This window comes from Pyrus communis, chromosome 8 (assembly GCF_041283825.1).
Source record: "Pyrus communis isolate YQ-2024b chromosome 8, ASM4128382v1, whole genome shotgun sequence".
Classification (NCBI taxonomy): Eukaryota; Viridiplantae; Streptophyta; class Magnoliopsida; order Rosales; family Rosaceae; genus Pyrus; species Pyrus communis.
Window position 1 is genome coordinate 16,445,796 of NC_142572.1, and position 14,786 is coordinate 16,460,581.

General features: G+C 37.5%; 2 protein-coding genes and 1 pseudogene across 3 annotated transcripts; all 3 read left to right on the forward strand.

Moving 5' to 3' along the window:
• Positions 1-4,526: 4,526 nt before the first annotated feature.
• Positions 4,527-9,893, forward strand: LOC137718518 (peptidase uncH). The gene is made up of 18 exons (XM_068458074.2): positions 4,527-4,832; positions 4,926-5,113; positions 5,255-5,359; positions 5,462-5,533; positions 5,658-5,805; positions 6,045-6,127; positions 6,358-6,413; positions 6,690-6,826; positions 6,925-7,015; positions 7,122-7,187; positions 7,310-7,532; positions 7,883-7,984; positions 8,211-8,296; positions 8,385-8,507; positions 8,777-8,846; positions 8,938-9,029; positions 9,187-9,291; positions 9,382-9,893. Exons 1-18 carry the CDS (start codon positions 4,654-4,656, stop codon positions 9,493-9,495), a joined length of 2,040 nt encoding a protein of 679 aa, XP_068314175.2. The 5' UTR covers positions 4,527-4,653; the 3' UTR covers positions 9,496-9,893.
• Positions 9,894-10,464: 571 nt separating this feature from the next.
• LOC137716971 (peptidase uncH-like) lies at positions 10,465-14,570 on the forward strand (annotated as a pseudogene). Its single transcript, XR_015965107.1, has 12 exons — positions 10,465-10,533; positions 10,906-11,005; positions 11,128-11,275; positions 11,373-11,455; positions 11,677-11,732; positions 11,903-12,039; positions 12,117-12,182; positions 12,284-12,350; positions 12,474-12,682; positions 12,987-13,808; positions 13,887-14,228; positions 14,277-14,570. The product of XR_015965107.1 is annotated as a peptidase uncH-like (transcript).
• Positions 13,022-14,403, forward strand: LOC148695203 (uncharacterized). Its single transcript, XM_088698326.1, has 4 exons — positions 13,022-13,088; positions 13,555-13,622; positions 14,124-14,228; positions 14,290-14,403. Exons 1-4 carry the CDS (start codon positions 13,022-13,024, stop codon positions 14,401-14,403), a joined length of 354 nt encoding a protein of 117 aa, XP_088554452.1.
• Positions 14,571-14,786: the final 216 nt, after the last annotated feature.

Sequence of the window (14,786 nt, forward strand, 5' to 3'; positions counted from 1 at the left end):
AGATTTAGTTTCTCAGATTAGTGTAGGTCAACATAGGTTTGTTTGCACCGCATCTAGCGGGTAATGTCTCACCTAGTGACTGATGTGGCTTCGAGTGTGAGCAGTGTTTTTGATGTGGTCTCACTTATGTGGTGGTGACATACATATGCTCCGATATAAGTCTTTGCACCTACCATTTTTGTGGGAGATTTGTACAAGAATTCTTGTACTAGTGTGTGCATGCTTGTGGTAGCCAATTAGGGGTTTATCATCATTATTTGTTTGTGTGAACTACCTCTAAATCAAATATTTGGTCACTATAGATTGTACCCATATAACCCTTGTAATTGATACTGTTATAGTTAGTAATGAAATCACTATCCTTTCTTTAAAAAAAAAAAAAGATCTTTAAGAATCTGCCTTTGTCAAAGATGATGTCAAAAGTTTGAAGAAATTTTTAAAAAAATTTGGCGTCGTCTGAGATAAATTACAACTTACACTGTAAAAAATGACAGGTTGGTTGAGACCAGACTAACAACGCATCCACATGCAATCCATATAGATAAATGCCTGGATGAAAATATAATTATATATAACACATTTGATTTGATAACTGAACTTTTGGACGATTGATATTTGAATATGATGTTTTTGCATATAAAGCAAATTTAAAATAGATTAATCAGAACACTGTTTGAAAACTCCTCCACCTATCAATACCATCCGTTAGAATTATTATTGTGCTAATGATGGGATCGTCACCTCTTTTGGTAATTCAAGTGACATGATGTCAAGAAAAAGCTTTGCTTAATGTGGATGTTAGCTAGAGATTAGACAATGTGGAAGACAATCCATGCCCAAACAAGGAAGTGAAAACCTCTCTCATCACTCAATCATTGATCTACAAGTTATTAAGTTAGGCCATTGTTTACTAAAAAGGCTTGGATTTTTGTATAAAAAGACCTGAACCCTTTTCATTTGTTGTTAGTTAGTTTTGAGTTGGATGCTTACTTTCCAACTGTAAATGCGAAATTTTTGTGACAAATCAAACAAGAACACATGTATAAAATAATATTTGTATTAACGAGATTAGAGTTAAAAGCTCTTTACAAGGTTTGATCATCTGATTCGATCTTCGAAGATGAAAACTGTGTGTTATTAATCTAAGAGTCGTGATAACTTGATCTCGGATGAACGAACGCCTCAAGGTTTTGGCTTGTGGCGATGAAAGAACTAGCACGTGTAGTGGTGCTTGATGATTCTTCAAGGATTTGACGAAGACACTACAAAAAATATGGTCAATGCACACAAAAAGTTATTTGTGCCCTATGAGGTCAAAGGGCACCAACATATGTGCCCATAGAGCAATATTAACAATACAACAACTAAACTATATATGTGCCCTCTATAGGCGTGCCCCTTGATTAGAGGGCACCATATAACCATCAGTGCTCAAAGAGTTGAGCACAAATAAGGGTTTTTTTTGTGCCTTGTTCTGACACCTGTGTCAGATGACATTTCAAATTCATGTTAGCACATTTTTTGTAATTGTGGTCTATTAGTTAATTTAAAAAAAAAACCAAAAAACAAAATGGAAATACCTTACAACCTGAATCAAACAATTGAAAACACTAGATCAGAAGAGGAAAAGATTTCTCATAATTTCTCCTCTTGACAGATCAATCACATGCTGAAATTCAACTAAGAAATCATCATTATAATTTAAAGAAAAAAACAAGGCAATGATTTCAAACTTATATTCATCCTTTCAGGCATTTATCCTTCCGGTGGAGGTGCATGTGCTCTATGCGCAATCCACAGTAGTACCACGCGCAGCGAGAGAATGACCTGCAGCCACGCCATGGGTTTTAGAGTCTGTTTTGCTCCAAAACACAACCATTTTTAACAATTCAAAAGCGAAAACAAAGCTACGAAGGTAAGGATTCAAAATATACCTTCTCAGGGCCATTGGCTGGCCGGTGATAGCTTAAAATCACCCTGAAACTCACAGCCCTCGCTGGAAATTTGGGGAATTTGTCCCCTGGGTTGAAACTGCATCCAACCATAACCAAATCAGGCATGCAATGCACGAAAACATATCTAAACAACTTAAAGAACCTAACTAAGGTGTTTTCGAGACTCATGCATACTGGATTCAATGAAAAATCTTGGCAGGAAGTCAAGCTGCCACGGAGCTTGTCAATTCGTTGCGTCAGTTTCTGTTTCCAGAAAGCAAAAGATAATAGGGAGTCCGCAGTGAGGAGAGGAAGGTGAGGCATATGGTTACCTTGCTGGAGATCGGCAGCTTTGTCGCCGTCATTGCTTATGTGCTCTGTGTCAAGGAAAAAGTTGAGAAGAAGAGAGAGAGAGAGACTGTGAGAGAGCGAGGATGACAGTGTGGTGTTTGGATGGTGGCAAGGTTCGCCGGAGTGGCGAGTGAGGTAGAGATGGATTATGCGGTTTTCTGTGCAGTGAGCACATAGATGGTGAGGGAGATGACAAAGAAAAAAAATGAAGAAGTGGAGAGAGTTAGTGAGAGAAAGGGTTGCGTGAAAGAGAGAGACGGAATAGTGATGGAGTGAAGAAATGAGTGAATGCACAGGGAAGGGTGAAGACTCATGTGGGTGGGTCCCACGGGACACAAAAACCCATTAGAAAATTAATAAAATAATAGATCAATTAGATTCCCCCTAATAATTCAACTTGATTGCAACTAGATATTTTCACAAATTGTGAATAGGGAAAAAGTAAATGTAAAGGACATAAAAAAAAAAAAAAATTATTTAAAAATATTAAATTAGAGGTCACAAAAGCCTTTATTGTGTGTTTGTAAATTAATAATAAAAAAAATTTCATCTCTTACATGGAAGCTGGACACAAAGTTTTGTGTTCAAAATTTAGTAGGCACAAATACCAAACACAAACTAATTTGTTTTTTTGTTAGAGGGCACATTTGAGAAAATTTGGTGTTCAATGGAATTTAAAACACACAAATATGTATTTGTGCTCAATGAAAATGAGAAGGGCACAAATCAATTGTGTTCTTAGCCCATTTTTCTTGTAGTGAGAACGTAGAGACTTTTTTTTAATCTTTTGGAGTGTTTGAGTGGTTGGGAAGTTGGGAGTTTGAGAGCTTTAGCGTATAGGTGTGAGAATGATTTTCTGGCTCACTTTCTTTGTCTTGGAGCCTTGTATTTATGGATTCTCCAAGCTTTGCGTACGAAAGTACCAAAACTTCATTTGTGTCTTGGTTCATGATTTGTGAGACACATGGTACATGCCACGTAAGCCCTCGCATGTCAAAGTTTAATGCGTTGGTGAACATTTATTTTTACTGAAATTTACATGTCTACACCAACATGATATCAGAGCATGTTATCTACGTGCACCTAACGACCGAAAACCCTTTGCATCTCCAAGTATGTGTTATTCACTTGAATTAGTTAAAAACACATTAGGTCCTTGCACTAGTGTTTAAGAACACACTGGATCTATCCACTTGCCAATTAGCTTTCAGCTAGATGCTCACATCCTAATTATTGCTTTTGTTCCTGTTTTCATGATTTAAACTGCTTCAGTTTGCTCACCACACTTAAGTAGCATAGGTGGAGTCATAAATTTACAACGATGGGGTCATAAAATAGAAGCTTCGAAAATTTAATCATACTTTTTACTTGTAATTGCCAATTTATAATATTTTTTCTTTTTCCAAAAATATCATTAAAATCAATCAATCAATACAAAAATGCTAAAAATTTCAATAAGCCCAAGATGAGGAAAATACAGTCATGATTGAGATTTCGTGATACAACCAAGTGCGATAAAGAGTGCCTGACCAAACTTGAACAACAGATAAGCTTTGAATTAGGAGATATGAAGTCTGGGTGGAGAAGGCATTTGCGTGCTTGATAAGTCTTCAGCTTGTTTGAGAATTATCATGCTAAACTTTTTTTCCAAGTGAAACAGAACAAAAATGACGCAATTTTGGTTTGTGTCAATTTAAAAAATATTGATTAAAGGTCTCCTTATTTCATTTGTCTTAGTTAGTACAGTGTCAAACGAAATTTCAAAAGGGTGATTTTATATGTTATTGGGGTCAACAGTAGCCAATGCCTCTATATTGGCTTTACCACAATGGTGATGCTCACCACCTTATTTATCATCGTTATATAAGTTTAAATTTTGAGATATGTGTAGTGAATATAAATAAATATTAAAATTTAAAATTATTCAACAGTAATAATATAGTGTTGAATATTGCCACGACTTGAGAGTGATGAAAAAAATGCAAAAAAAAAAGAAAGAAAAAAAAAGAGGTATAGAAACTTGGAAAGTCTAGATTGGGCTTAGAAAGCAAACAATATATGAGGCCATTAAACTTGGACCATCACACGGCCCATATAAAGCCTCAGAATTACCCTGACCCAGGCCTCCAAAAAGCCCGCGTTTTCCCGCCCATTTCAAAACTCTCCCAACAGTTTTTATTTTATTATTTTATTATTTTTTTTCTGTAAATGTTTGAAAAAGGGTGTTATTTTTAAAATATAAAAACGCGGATTGGGAGATTCAGAAATGGCTACCATCACTCTCAATCGCTTATCTTCGTCTTCCTTCAATTGAATCCGTCAACGATTCAGATCCAGAGTCCAGAAGAACAGCCACCACCGCCACCAAATGACTACTTCTTCTTCCTTGCAAGCCAAGCAATCGGAGAAAATCGTAGCTCCGTACGGGTCCTGGAAATCCCCAATCTCCGCCGACGTCGTCTCCGGCGCCTCCAAGCACCTCGGCGGCACCGCCGTCGATTCCCTCGGCCGACTCATCTGGCTCGAGTCCCGCCCCTCCGAATCAGGGTATCCATCTGTCTCTATCTATCTGTTATTTCCAATTCTTCGTGAATGTGTATATATGATGAGCCGATGAGGAATTATACGGTGTATGTATAGACGGGACGTTCTGGTGAGAGAACCAGAGAGGCCGGAGGACGAACCGGTTGATATTACACCGAAGGACTATGCGGTTCGGACGGTTGCGCAGGAGTACGGAGGTGGTGCATTCAGCGTTTCAGGGGACACAATCATTTTCTCCAATTATAAGGATCAACGTCTCTACAAGCAATCTCTAAGTTCCAATGGTATGTGACGTTATCAATATCATAGCTTTTATGTGCTTGGTACTTTCAATTTCTCGGAAAAAGGTTGGTAATTAACGCTTAATTTGAAAAGATGATAACTTGTATTAATATTGGTGTTGTGGTCTTATGGGTCTCGATTAGATTCTACTCCTACACCACTCACACCGGATTATGGCGGACCGGTTATTAGTTATGCTGACGGGGTGTTTGATGCACGTTTTGACCGTTTTGTCACTGTACAGGAAGGTATGTGGTTGTAGTGCATTCTTATAAGTATATTCATTTGTTTTTCCGTTTATAAGATATGAGGGATTACGTGTCAAACTAATTTCTCATTTTTTTTGGTAGATCGTCGTGAAAGCAGCATTAATTCGATAACAACAATTGTTTCAGTAGGGATTGATGGGAAGGACATTCGGGGTAAGGGTTTATCAACAATCCATATCTTGCTTCAGTTTATGGTGCCATAGTATCTGTTAACTGTTAAAGATTTTGCAGTATCTTTGACATTGTTTAACTAATTTGGTCTCCATTTGACATACAGAACCAGAAGTACTAGTGGGTGGAACGGATTTTTATGCCTTCCCGCGTTTGGATCCTAAAGGTGAACGGCTGGCATGGATTGAATGGTGCCATCCTAACATGCCATGGGATCAGTCTCAACTTTGGGTTGGGTATATCTCTGAAAAGGGGTAAGCGAATCTCCTTTCATGATAACATTGCTGCTCATTATCATCCCCTTCCCAAAAATTATCTTTCCAAGATAAATTAGGTCACGCTGAAGGAACTAATCACCTTTGGAAAGTATGATATGTCGGCACACACTTCATGCAGATTAAGTTCAGTTATATTTACATATAATGTAGATATATTTATGGATTGCTACCATAATTACATATGATCAATATGGAATTATGTTTATTTTTCGCAGAGAAATATACAAACGAATTTGTGTTGCTGGCTCTGATCCTTCCATGAAGGAGTCCCCAATTGAACCCAAGTGGTCCTCTAAAGGTACCTTTTTTACGTGGTTGAGGAAAATTTTTAAGTAGCTTTGACTGGGATCAGATTTTTATGACTACTCTCTTAGAATCTATCAATTTCTTTCACTCCTTGAGTTTATTCAGCATAGTGATATTTTTGAATTACACGGTCAAATATTTCTATTAACCTAGGCCAAAAACTGTTGAACTTTCAGTTGCTTCATGCCCTTGCATGCTTTAATTGGGTATATTTGAATGCAGGGGAACTATTTTTTATTACTGACAGAAAAAGTGGGTACTGGAATCTTTATAAATGGGTAAGTTCCGTACTTTAGCATTTCTGTCCAGCTTATTTATTGCAAATGATAAGAACAGTATACTCCTTCTAATATGGTTAAGTAACATCTAGTTGGAAGATGGATTTTTATTTCCTGCTTAATTGGATAACAGTATTTTGGCGTCAAAGAAGAGTGTGCTCAGTTTTATGTTTGCTGGAGTCTGCTGTCTAGTCGGACAACAATTATTTGTCAGTTGGCATCAATTGGCTTTCATATGATACATATTTTCGTAATTCACATTTTCTGTATCAACAGGTTGAGTCTAGTAATGAGGTCATATCAGTTTATTCCTTGGATGCTGAGTTTTCCAAACCATTATGGGTTTTTGGCATGAATTCTTATGAATTTATTCAGAGCCATGAAAGTAAAAACATAATTGCTTGCAGCTATAGGTGAGAATTATTTCTGGTTGTTTTGAGTTTCTTGTTTGGACTTGTAATTTGCAATGATTGCTATCTATTCCTGCTTAATAAGGGATGTTTGCATGCAGGCAGAAGGGGAGGTCATATCTTGGAATCCTGGATGATGCGCAGGGATCACTATCTCTGCTTAATACTCCTTTTACAGATATTGATAATATTGTACGTCTAGAAACCTTGTTTTCACCAAGTTTTTGTGCTGAAGTTGTTAAGTACCTGACCTGATCATAGTTTTTTCGTTGTAAAATTTTCATATTTGTCTGTGCAGACCTTGGGGATCAATTGCCTGTATGTGGAAGGAGCATCAGAAGTTCATCCGTCGGCTGTTGCTAAGGTGTCTGCCATCGTTTATGTCCCATCATAAAACCTTTTTTCTTTTGCTAGGAAAATGCCTTTGTTTTAGGAATTGAACCACTTGGGTTTTATGTCTTGAAACATTTTTATTCTCTCTCACAGGTGACTTTAGATGACCATAAAATGAAAGCAGTTGACTTCAGGATTATTTGGTCTTCTTCACCTGATTGCTTGAAATACCAGTCCTTCTTTAGCCTACCTGAATTCATTGAATTCCCAACAGAAGTTCCAGGTCAAACTGCCTTTGCATACTTTTACCCACCATCAAATCCCAATTACCAAGCTCCTCAGGGTGAAAAGCCTCCACTGTTATTGAACAGCCATGGTATGCGCCTATGTGGTTTAAAATTTTCATAATTATAATTCCTAAGTGGCCCTTATTTGGGTGTTTCTTTTGCAAATAGCTCTGCGCTTTCTTAAATGATTGTGGGCGTAAATCAAAAGTTTAACTTGACCAGGGAATATATAGTAATTTATTGCAAAGGATACCATCATCTGCACTAGAAGCATTACAAGTATGCATGTGCAATGGCTTTTAGTTAGGTGCCTTTTGTTGTCAAATATATTCATTCTCTTGAATGTATAGGTTAACTGTTCTAGTAAATAAATTTTGTTACATTATCTTTTTTTACTGGAAAATTTGTTACATTATTGTTTCTCTTTGATTTACTACAGGAGGGCCTACCTCTGAATCACATGGAATCTTAAATCTGAGTATTCAGTACTTGACGAGTCGTGGTTGGGCATATGTTGATGTTAACTATGGTGGAAGCACTGGTTTGTTCTTAACCTTATCTTTTTCTTGTTTCACTTTAGGGGAATCTTTTCACGCTTCTTCCTGAGTTTATAACTCTCAGATTACACTCAATATTTCAAATTCTATTACTTTATTTTGTTTTCTTTCTATTTTTCACATGTGTGGCTACCTATGGTGTTAGTTTGGCTGTAAAAAGAATTGACTTTCAAATTATATTCTACTATAGCTAACACATTGGGTTTAAAGGATATGGCAGAGAATATCGGGAACGGCTCTTGAACAAATGGGGAATTGTGGATGTGAATGATTGTTGCAGCTGTGCTAGATATCTGGTATCCATTTTATCTCCCCTCTCCTGAATAGTGATGTTGATTTTGATGGATCACAGTCAAGCCTGGTAATATAAACTTTGTTATTCAGGTGGATTCCGGAAAGGTAGATGGGGAACGACTTTGTATTACTGGGGGCTCTGCAGGTGGCTACACAACCTTAGCTGCGCTTGCTTTTAGAGACACCTTCAAGGCAGGATCTTCCTTGTATGGTGTGAGTACCTAACTCCATACTCATTGTTAATTTCTCGCCTCTCAACTAATTTCTCATTTTCTCTTAAACTAGAGAACAGGAAGGGTTTATATTATTGCAATATGTAAAACTTCTCGTTTTGGATTATTTCAGATTTGGCTTCTTGTTTTCTTTCTTCTTCCTATTTTTTTCACCCGCTTCCTCGTGTCACTACAAAATATCTTTTTATACAGCACAACATTCTCTAAGAACTAAAAACTGAAATCTTCTTTGTATTGGTCCCCGAACAGGTAGCTGACTTAAACATGTTGAGGGCAGAAACTCATAAATTTGAATCTCATGATCTTGACAATCTCGTTGGTAAGTCAGAAGATGATGTTTGGTGCTTTACGCTACTCTTTTGTTTTTGTTGATATTGTCTTGAAACTGAACCAATTTTAACCGGTTGCAGGCAGTGAAAAGGATTTCTATGATAGGTCACCCATCAACTTTGTCGATAAGTTTTCTTGCCCGATAATCTTATTCCAAGGGTTGGAAGACAAGGTAAGCAGATGTTGCCTTCTCTTTACCAGTCACCATACAATAAAGCAAGAATATGTTGATGAGAAAGGAACCGATGAATTTATCGATAAATGTGGTGCATTTGGGTTTTAGTTATCATCTTCAAGTTTGATTTTATAAACCACGATTTATTTTGTAGGTTGTACCCCCAGATCAAGCTCGTAAAATTTACCACGCTTTGAAGGAAAAGGGTTTGCCTGTTGCTCATGTGGAGTATGAAGGAGAACAGCACGGCTTCCGCAAGGTATTTTCTATTCTATTTTCTGTTATATGCTGCATTAACAAATTCAAATGATCCGAAAGAGTAAATTGATCTTGTGCTACTTGTGTGCAGGCTGAGAACATTAAGTTCACGCTGGAACAGCAAATGGTTTTCTTTGCACGTTTGGTTGGACACTTCAAGGTTGCGGACGAGATTAATCCGATCAAAATTGATAACTTCGACTAAACATTTAACCCGAAAGAGGTGCCTCAAGCTGGAAGCTTTGAGTCTTATGTTTTCATACGAAGGAGTAGGTTTACAGGTTTGCTTCTTCTGAGGAGACTTTTGTTTCATCTGAGTAGAAAACAGTTTGCTAGTTTTAGTAAGGAAAACTCTGGATAAATAACAACTTTGAGATGGAGCTTGAAATATTGGCGCAAATGGGATGGCTACTGGCTACATGCATAATGTGGTATTCTAAACCCTATTTGAAGTTTGTGTTGATGCGCTTGTGTATCCTCGGTTGTATATCGATATGTTTATTTTCTCTCAATTAACATGAGGGGTATACAACCAGTTAAAAGGTAGACTGTCTCGTATTGGATGTTATTTCTAATTTACTGATTTCTATCCGTTTCGAATTATTAATATTTCGAGAATCATAAGACGCTGTGCAAGAATTGTGAGCATTAACGTAAGCATCACATATTTTAAGGATGGTGACACTGGAGTTAAGGTTCCCATGCTTCAGCATGTGTCTTGAAAGGACAAATATGGCTATATATGAATTTTCTAGTATATTTCGTAATATTTTATACATCGATATTTTTTTCCATTGACTAAAGTTGCTATCTTCAAAGACCATAACAATAAATTTTACGTGTCATGGGGCAAAGTCAGTTGATTACACCAGTTACTTATGTCAATGTAACCGGTTTTTTGTATTAGAGTTTAAATTCTTCTTCATAAGTAAAACTTAATTACATGACATAAGATGTTACTGCGGCAAAGCAAAATATGTATAAATTTGTGTTCACCGATTTTTTTTTAGCGAGTTTGAATTCTCTTTCTCGAAGTAAAACTTAAACGACACGGGATCCCACTGTACAAATGTATGTATGAACTTTTGTTCACACGTCTCTAGTATGACGATGTAACCGTACTGTATAAGTGGTAACCCTATTGGCAAGGCAACGAAAGACTGAACAACGTGGCATGGAGAGGAGAGGTGGCGAGTGTCAGAAAGGGGGTGAGGTGGCGGTTCCTCCTTATACGAGTCAAATGGTTTTCTTCCTCAGCCGTCCTCATCCTCTTCATACGTTCATCTCTGCATGTCGGTTCTTCTACTTTCTTCTCACTTTCTTCTCAACTTCAACGTATCAGCAGTCCCATCTAAAACGTAGAACTTCAACACTATGACCACTTATCCTTTCGAAAATATGAAAGTGGAGAAAATCACAGCTCCCTGTGGGTCTCGGAAATCCCCCATCACCCCCCCCCCCACCCCCGGTTGTCTCCGGCGCCTCCAAGCTACTTGGTGGAACCGCCGTCGATTCCCTTGGCCGCCTCTTATGGCTCGAGTCACGCCCCGACGACTCAGGGTATTTCTATAGCATCTTCTATTTTATTTTTTCTGTTAGTGTTAGGAATGTGCAGTGTCAATCCAATCTCTCCTTTTTTGTAGATGCTCGTCAAAGTGCAACTGAACCGATCACAACGATTGTAGCAGTAGAGCTTCCCGGCAAGGATATTATGGGTAATTATTAATTCAGAGTTTGCCAAAAACTAAACCCAAGTCCTTGCTTCACTTCAATTGCATAGTACATTGTGTAAACACTACAAACGAAATCATAATGTGGGCATCTATGTGACATACAGAACCAAAAGTACTAATAAGTGGAAGTGACTTCTATGCCTTCCCGCGTCTGGACTCCAAAGGCGAACGAATGTCATGGATTGAATGGTCTCATCCTAACATGCCATGGGATAGAGCTCAACTTTGGGTTGGCTAAATTTCTGAGAAAGGGTATGTAGCTAATCTCTCTTCGGGATGCCAGTGCTCTTCTAATTTATGCTATGTTCCTTTTGTTAGTCAGGTTAAGCTTCTTGGTTTTTTCGTGCAGAGAATTCTATAAACGTGTCTGTGTTGCTGGCTGTGACCCCAAAATTATCGAGTCTCTCACTGAACCCAAGTGGTCACCTAAAGGTGATTTTTTGATTTACTTGGTAGAGAAACAATTTGAAGTTCTAGTAGCCGGGATCAAGAATCTTGATTGTTATTCTTCACAATGGAATGCCTCAAGGTTTCTGTTTCTGTTGATTCTATATCGTGGGATTCACCCTATACATGTTCAGTAGTTGATATTAATCTACGGTAGGAAATATATTGAACCGTCAGATGCTTTGTGTTATGCTTTAATTGTGCAGGGGAACTATTTTTTTTATCTGACCAGGAACATGGGTATTGGAATCAGCATAAATGGGTAAATTTCGTACTTTAACATTTTTGTTTGCTGTTGATCCATTGCAAATAGTATAAGGACAATATACTCAAATTTGACGATACCTGAACATTTTTTTTTTCTAGTTGAACAGCAGTTATTTGGGATTCATCAATGTTTGTTTTCCTAATTCAATTTTTATTTCACAACAGGTTGAGTCTAATAATGAGGTGACATGCCTTTATCCCTGGCTTGCTGAGTTCTCCAGACCATTGTGGAGTTTTCGAATTAATTCTTATGAATTTATTCAGGGCCATGAGCAAAATATGTTAATTCCTTGCAGCTATAGGTACGAAATTTAGGCATGTTTATTTTGTAATGGGTAATGCAAGAGTCTATAAATAAATTTTGGATGTTTGCCTGTAGGCAGAATGGGAGGTCATATCTCGGAATTCTAGATGATGTTGAGAGCTCAAGGACATAGATAATATTGTACGCTTTAAAAATCTTGTGCTCGTTCAGTTTCTGTGCCAAAGCTGTTAAACATTTGACCGGCTTAGATGTTTTTGAAATTTGCATGTTTGTGTACGCAGACTTTAGGGATCAATTGCCCATTCGTGGAAGGAGCATCAGAAGTTCTTCCATTGTGTGTAGCAAAAGGTGTTCTGCAACCTTTGACGTCCAAAAACACATCTTTCTGTTGCACCATATCTGGAAAAGGGCTTTTGTTGTATATTAGACCACTTGTGTTTTGTATCACTAAACCTTTCTCTTTTGGTACAGGTGACCTTAGACGACCACAAATCAGAAGCGGTTGAATTCGAGATTATTTGGCCGTCTTCACCTGATTGTTTAAAATACAATTCCTACTTCAGTTCACCCAAATTCATAGAATTCTCAACAGAAGTTCCTGGCGAATTTGCCTTTGGCTACTTTTATCCACCATCGAATCCGGAGTACATGAAAGCCTCCACTTGTATTGAAAGCCCATGGTATGCTGTGGTTTGAAACTTTCCTAGCTATATTTCCTATATTGTGTCATATCTTTAACAAATGTTGTTCTGCAAGTTCCCGAGTGGATGAAGGTGAGCCTCTGTTTCTAAATTATAGGACAACATTATCTATTTGTTGCAATGAAAAGAAACTTTGATCCGGGAAAATTGGATAATTGATATCAAATAAGACTTTCTCCTCAGAAATATCTCACCAGCATTGTTTACATAAAGCACGCTCACGCACTGCGTTTTGTATGTAAATATATTTGTTACATTATAGTTCCTCTTTCGTTTACTGCAGGAGGTCCTACATTTGAATCACGCAGAGTCGTAAATATGAGTATTCAGTACTGGACTAGTCGTGGTTGGGCATTTGTTACTGTCAACTATGGTGGAAGCACTGGTTTGCTCTTAACCGTATATTATAGTTTTACATTTTGTACTTGGCTTCTATAGGATCTTTTTGTTGCACATTGATAGTTCTAAAGTTCATTGGTTTTGAGTTTATGAGTCCTCTTGCGACACTAAACATTTCAATCTTTATTTTCTTATTTTTTTAATCACATGCGTTAGTTTGTCAAGTAATAAACTGCATTTCAAAATATATTTCATTATATCTTATACTAAGGGTTTTAAGGTTATGGAAGAAAATATCGCGAAAGGCTGATGGGAAAATGGGGAGTTGCTGATGTAAATTACTGTTGCAGCTGTGCTAGATATTTGGTATTAATCCATCATCCCCTTAGTAACGGTGGTGGTGAATTTGGTAGAACACCCGTCAAGCCATGGTAATTATATATGTTTGGTTATGTATGTGGACTCCGGGAAGGTAGATGGCGAACGGCTATGTATTACTGGGGACTCTGCAGGTGGTTATACAGCCTTAGCTGCTCTTGCTTTTAGAGACACTTTCCATGCAGGAGCTTCGTTGTATGGCGTGTGTTCTTGACTCTATAGTTTACTTTTTACCTCTTTGCTTCATTAACTATAGCACAGTATAGTCTAAGAACTTGAAAGCTGAGAGTTTCATTTGTCACATCGGGTGATGAACAGATAGCTGACTTAGCAATGTTGAGAGCAGAAACTCACAAGTTTGAATCTCATTATATCGATAATCTTGTTGGTAAGTCAGAAGATCACATTTGATGCTTTTACGTTACTGATGCCATTTGACCACTGAAACTAATATAATTGGTTGCAGGTAGTGAAAAAGATTACTTTGATAGGTCGCCAATCAACTTCGTTGATAAGTTCCCCATAATCTTATTTCAAGGATTGGAAGACACGATAGGGAGATTGTGCCATTTTATACTCTTCGTCATATGCGTTTTCATCCCCTCTTTCACTGTGTAATGACTACGGATGAAAATTTTGATATAGAGGAGATGAGATAAAATGGTAAAAATTGAGTTTGGAAAATACAATTTTATTTTTGTAGTCTGTACCGCCAGCACAAGCTCGTAAGATTTACCATGCTTTGAAGGAAAAGGGTTTGCCTGTTGCTCTTGTGGAGCATGAAGGAGAACAACACGGTCTCCGCAAGGTAATTTCTGTGTTATGTACTTGCAAAATTTATATCCCTGTTGATCAGATATTATATGCAGGCTGAGAACATTAAGTTCACGTTGGAACAACAAATGGTCTTCTTTGCACGTTTAGGCGGACACTTCAAGTTTGCAGATGAGATTACCCCAATCAGAATTGATAACTACGATTAAGCATTTATCAAAAGAGGGTGCCTATGCTCCCCTTATGTATGAGGTATTACGTCTGCAGATTTTTGTTTCGTTATTTGGTTTCCGTGCAATCTAGCTGAGAAAAAGTTGCTAGTTTTAAAAAAACCTTTGGATCCGTTACAGATGATTAATTTGAATGAGCTTTAATCTATTCGGATCACCGATAGAATTGCAGTATAGTATTAGTTGTTGGATTGAAGTATTTATGTCTGCATTACGTTGTCAAAAACCTTGCTTGGAACCACTTGGTGGATCTGATCAAGCGGATGCGATCAAGGTTTTTGACTTTGGATTAACGTAAACTGTCATTTGGAGTAATTATACGTACATATGGTTCCAAAACCGTAGAGCGAAAACCTATAAGA

Excerpts from the sequence above, each read along its gene's own strand:
- LOC137718518 (XM_068458074.2), top strand. The coding sequence starts at position 4,654 with ATGACTACTTCTTCTTCCTTGCAAGCCAAGCAATCGGAGAAAATCGTA. Across the intron at positions 5,806-6,044 it reads GGGTATATCTCTGAAAAGGG|AGAAATATACAAACGAATTT; the intron begins GTAAGCGAATCT and ends TATTTTTCGCAG. Across the intron at positions 8,847-8,937 it reads TGATCTTGACAATCTCGTTG|GCAGTGAAAAGGATTTCTAT; the intron begins GTAAGTCAGAAG and ends AACCGGTTGCAG.
- LOC148695203 (XM_088698326.1), top strand. The coding sequence starts at position 13,022 with ATGAGTATTCAGTACTGGACTAGTCGTGGTTGGGCATTTGTTACTGTC. Across the intron at positions 13,089-13,554 it reads CAACTATGGTGGAAGCACTG|GTGGTTATACAGCCTTAGCT; the intron begins GTTTGCTCTTAA and ends GGGACTCTGCAG. Across the intron at positions 13,623-14,123 it reads CAGGAGCTTCGTTGTATGGC|TCTGTACCGCCAGCACAAGC; the intron begins GTGTGTTCTTGA and ends TTATTTTTGTAG.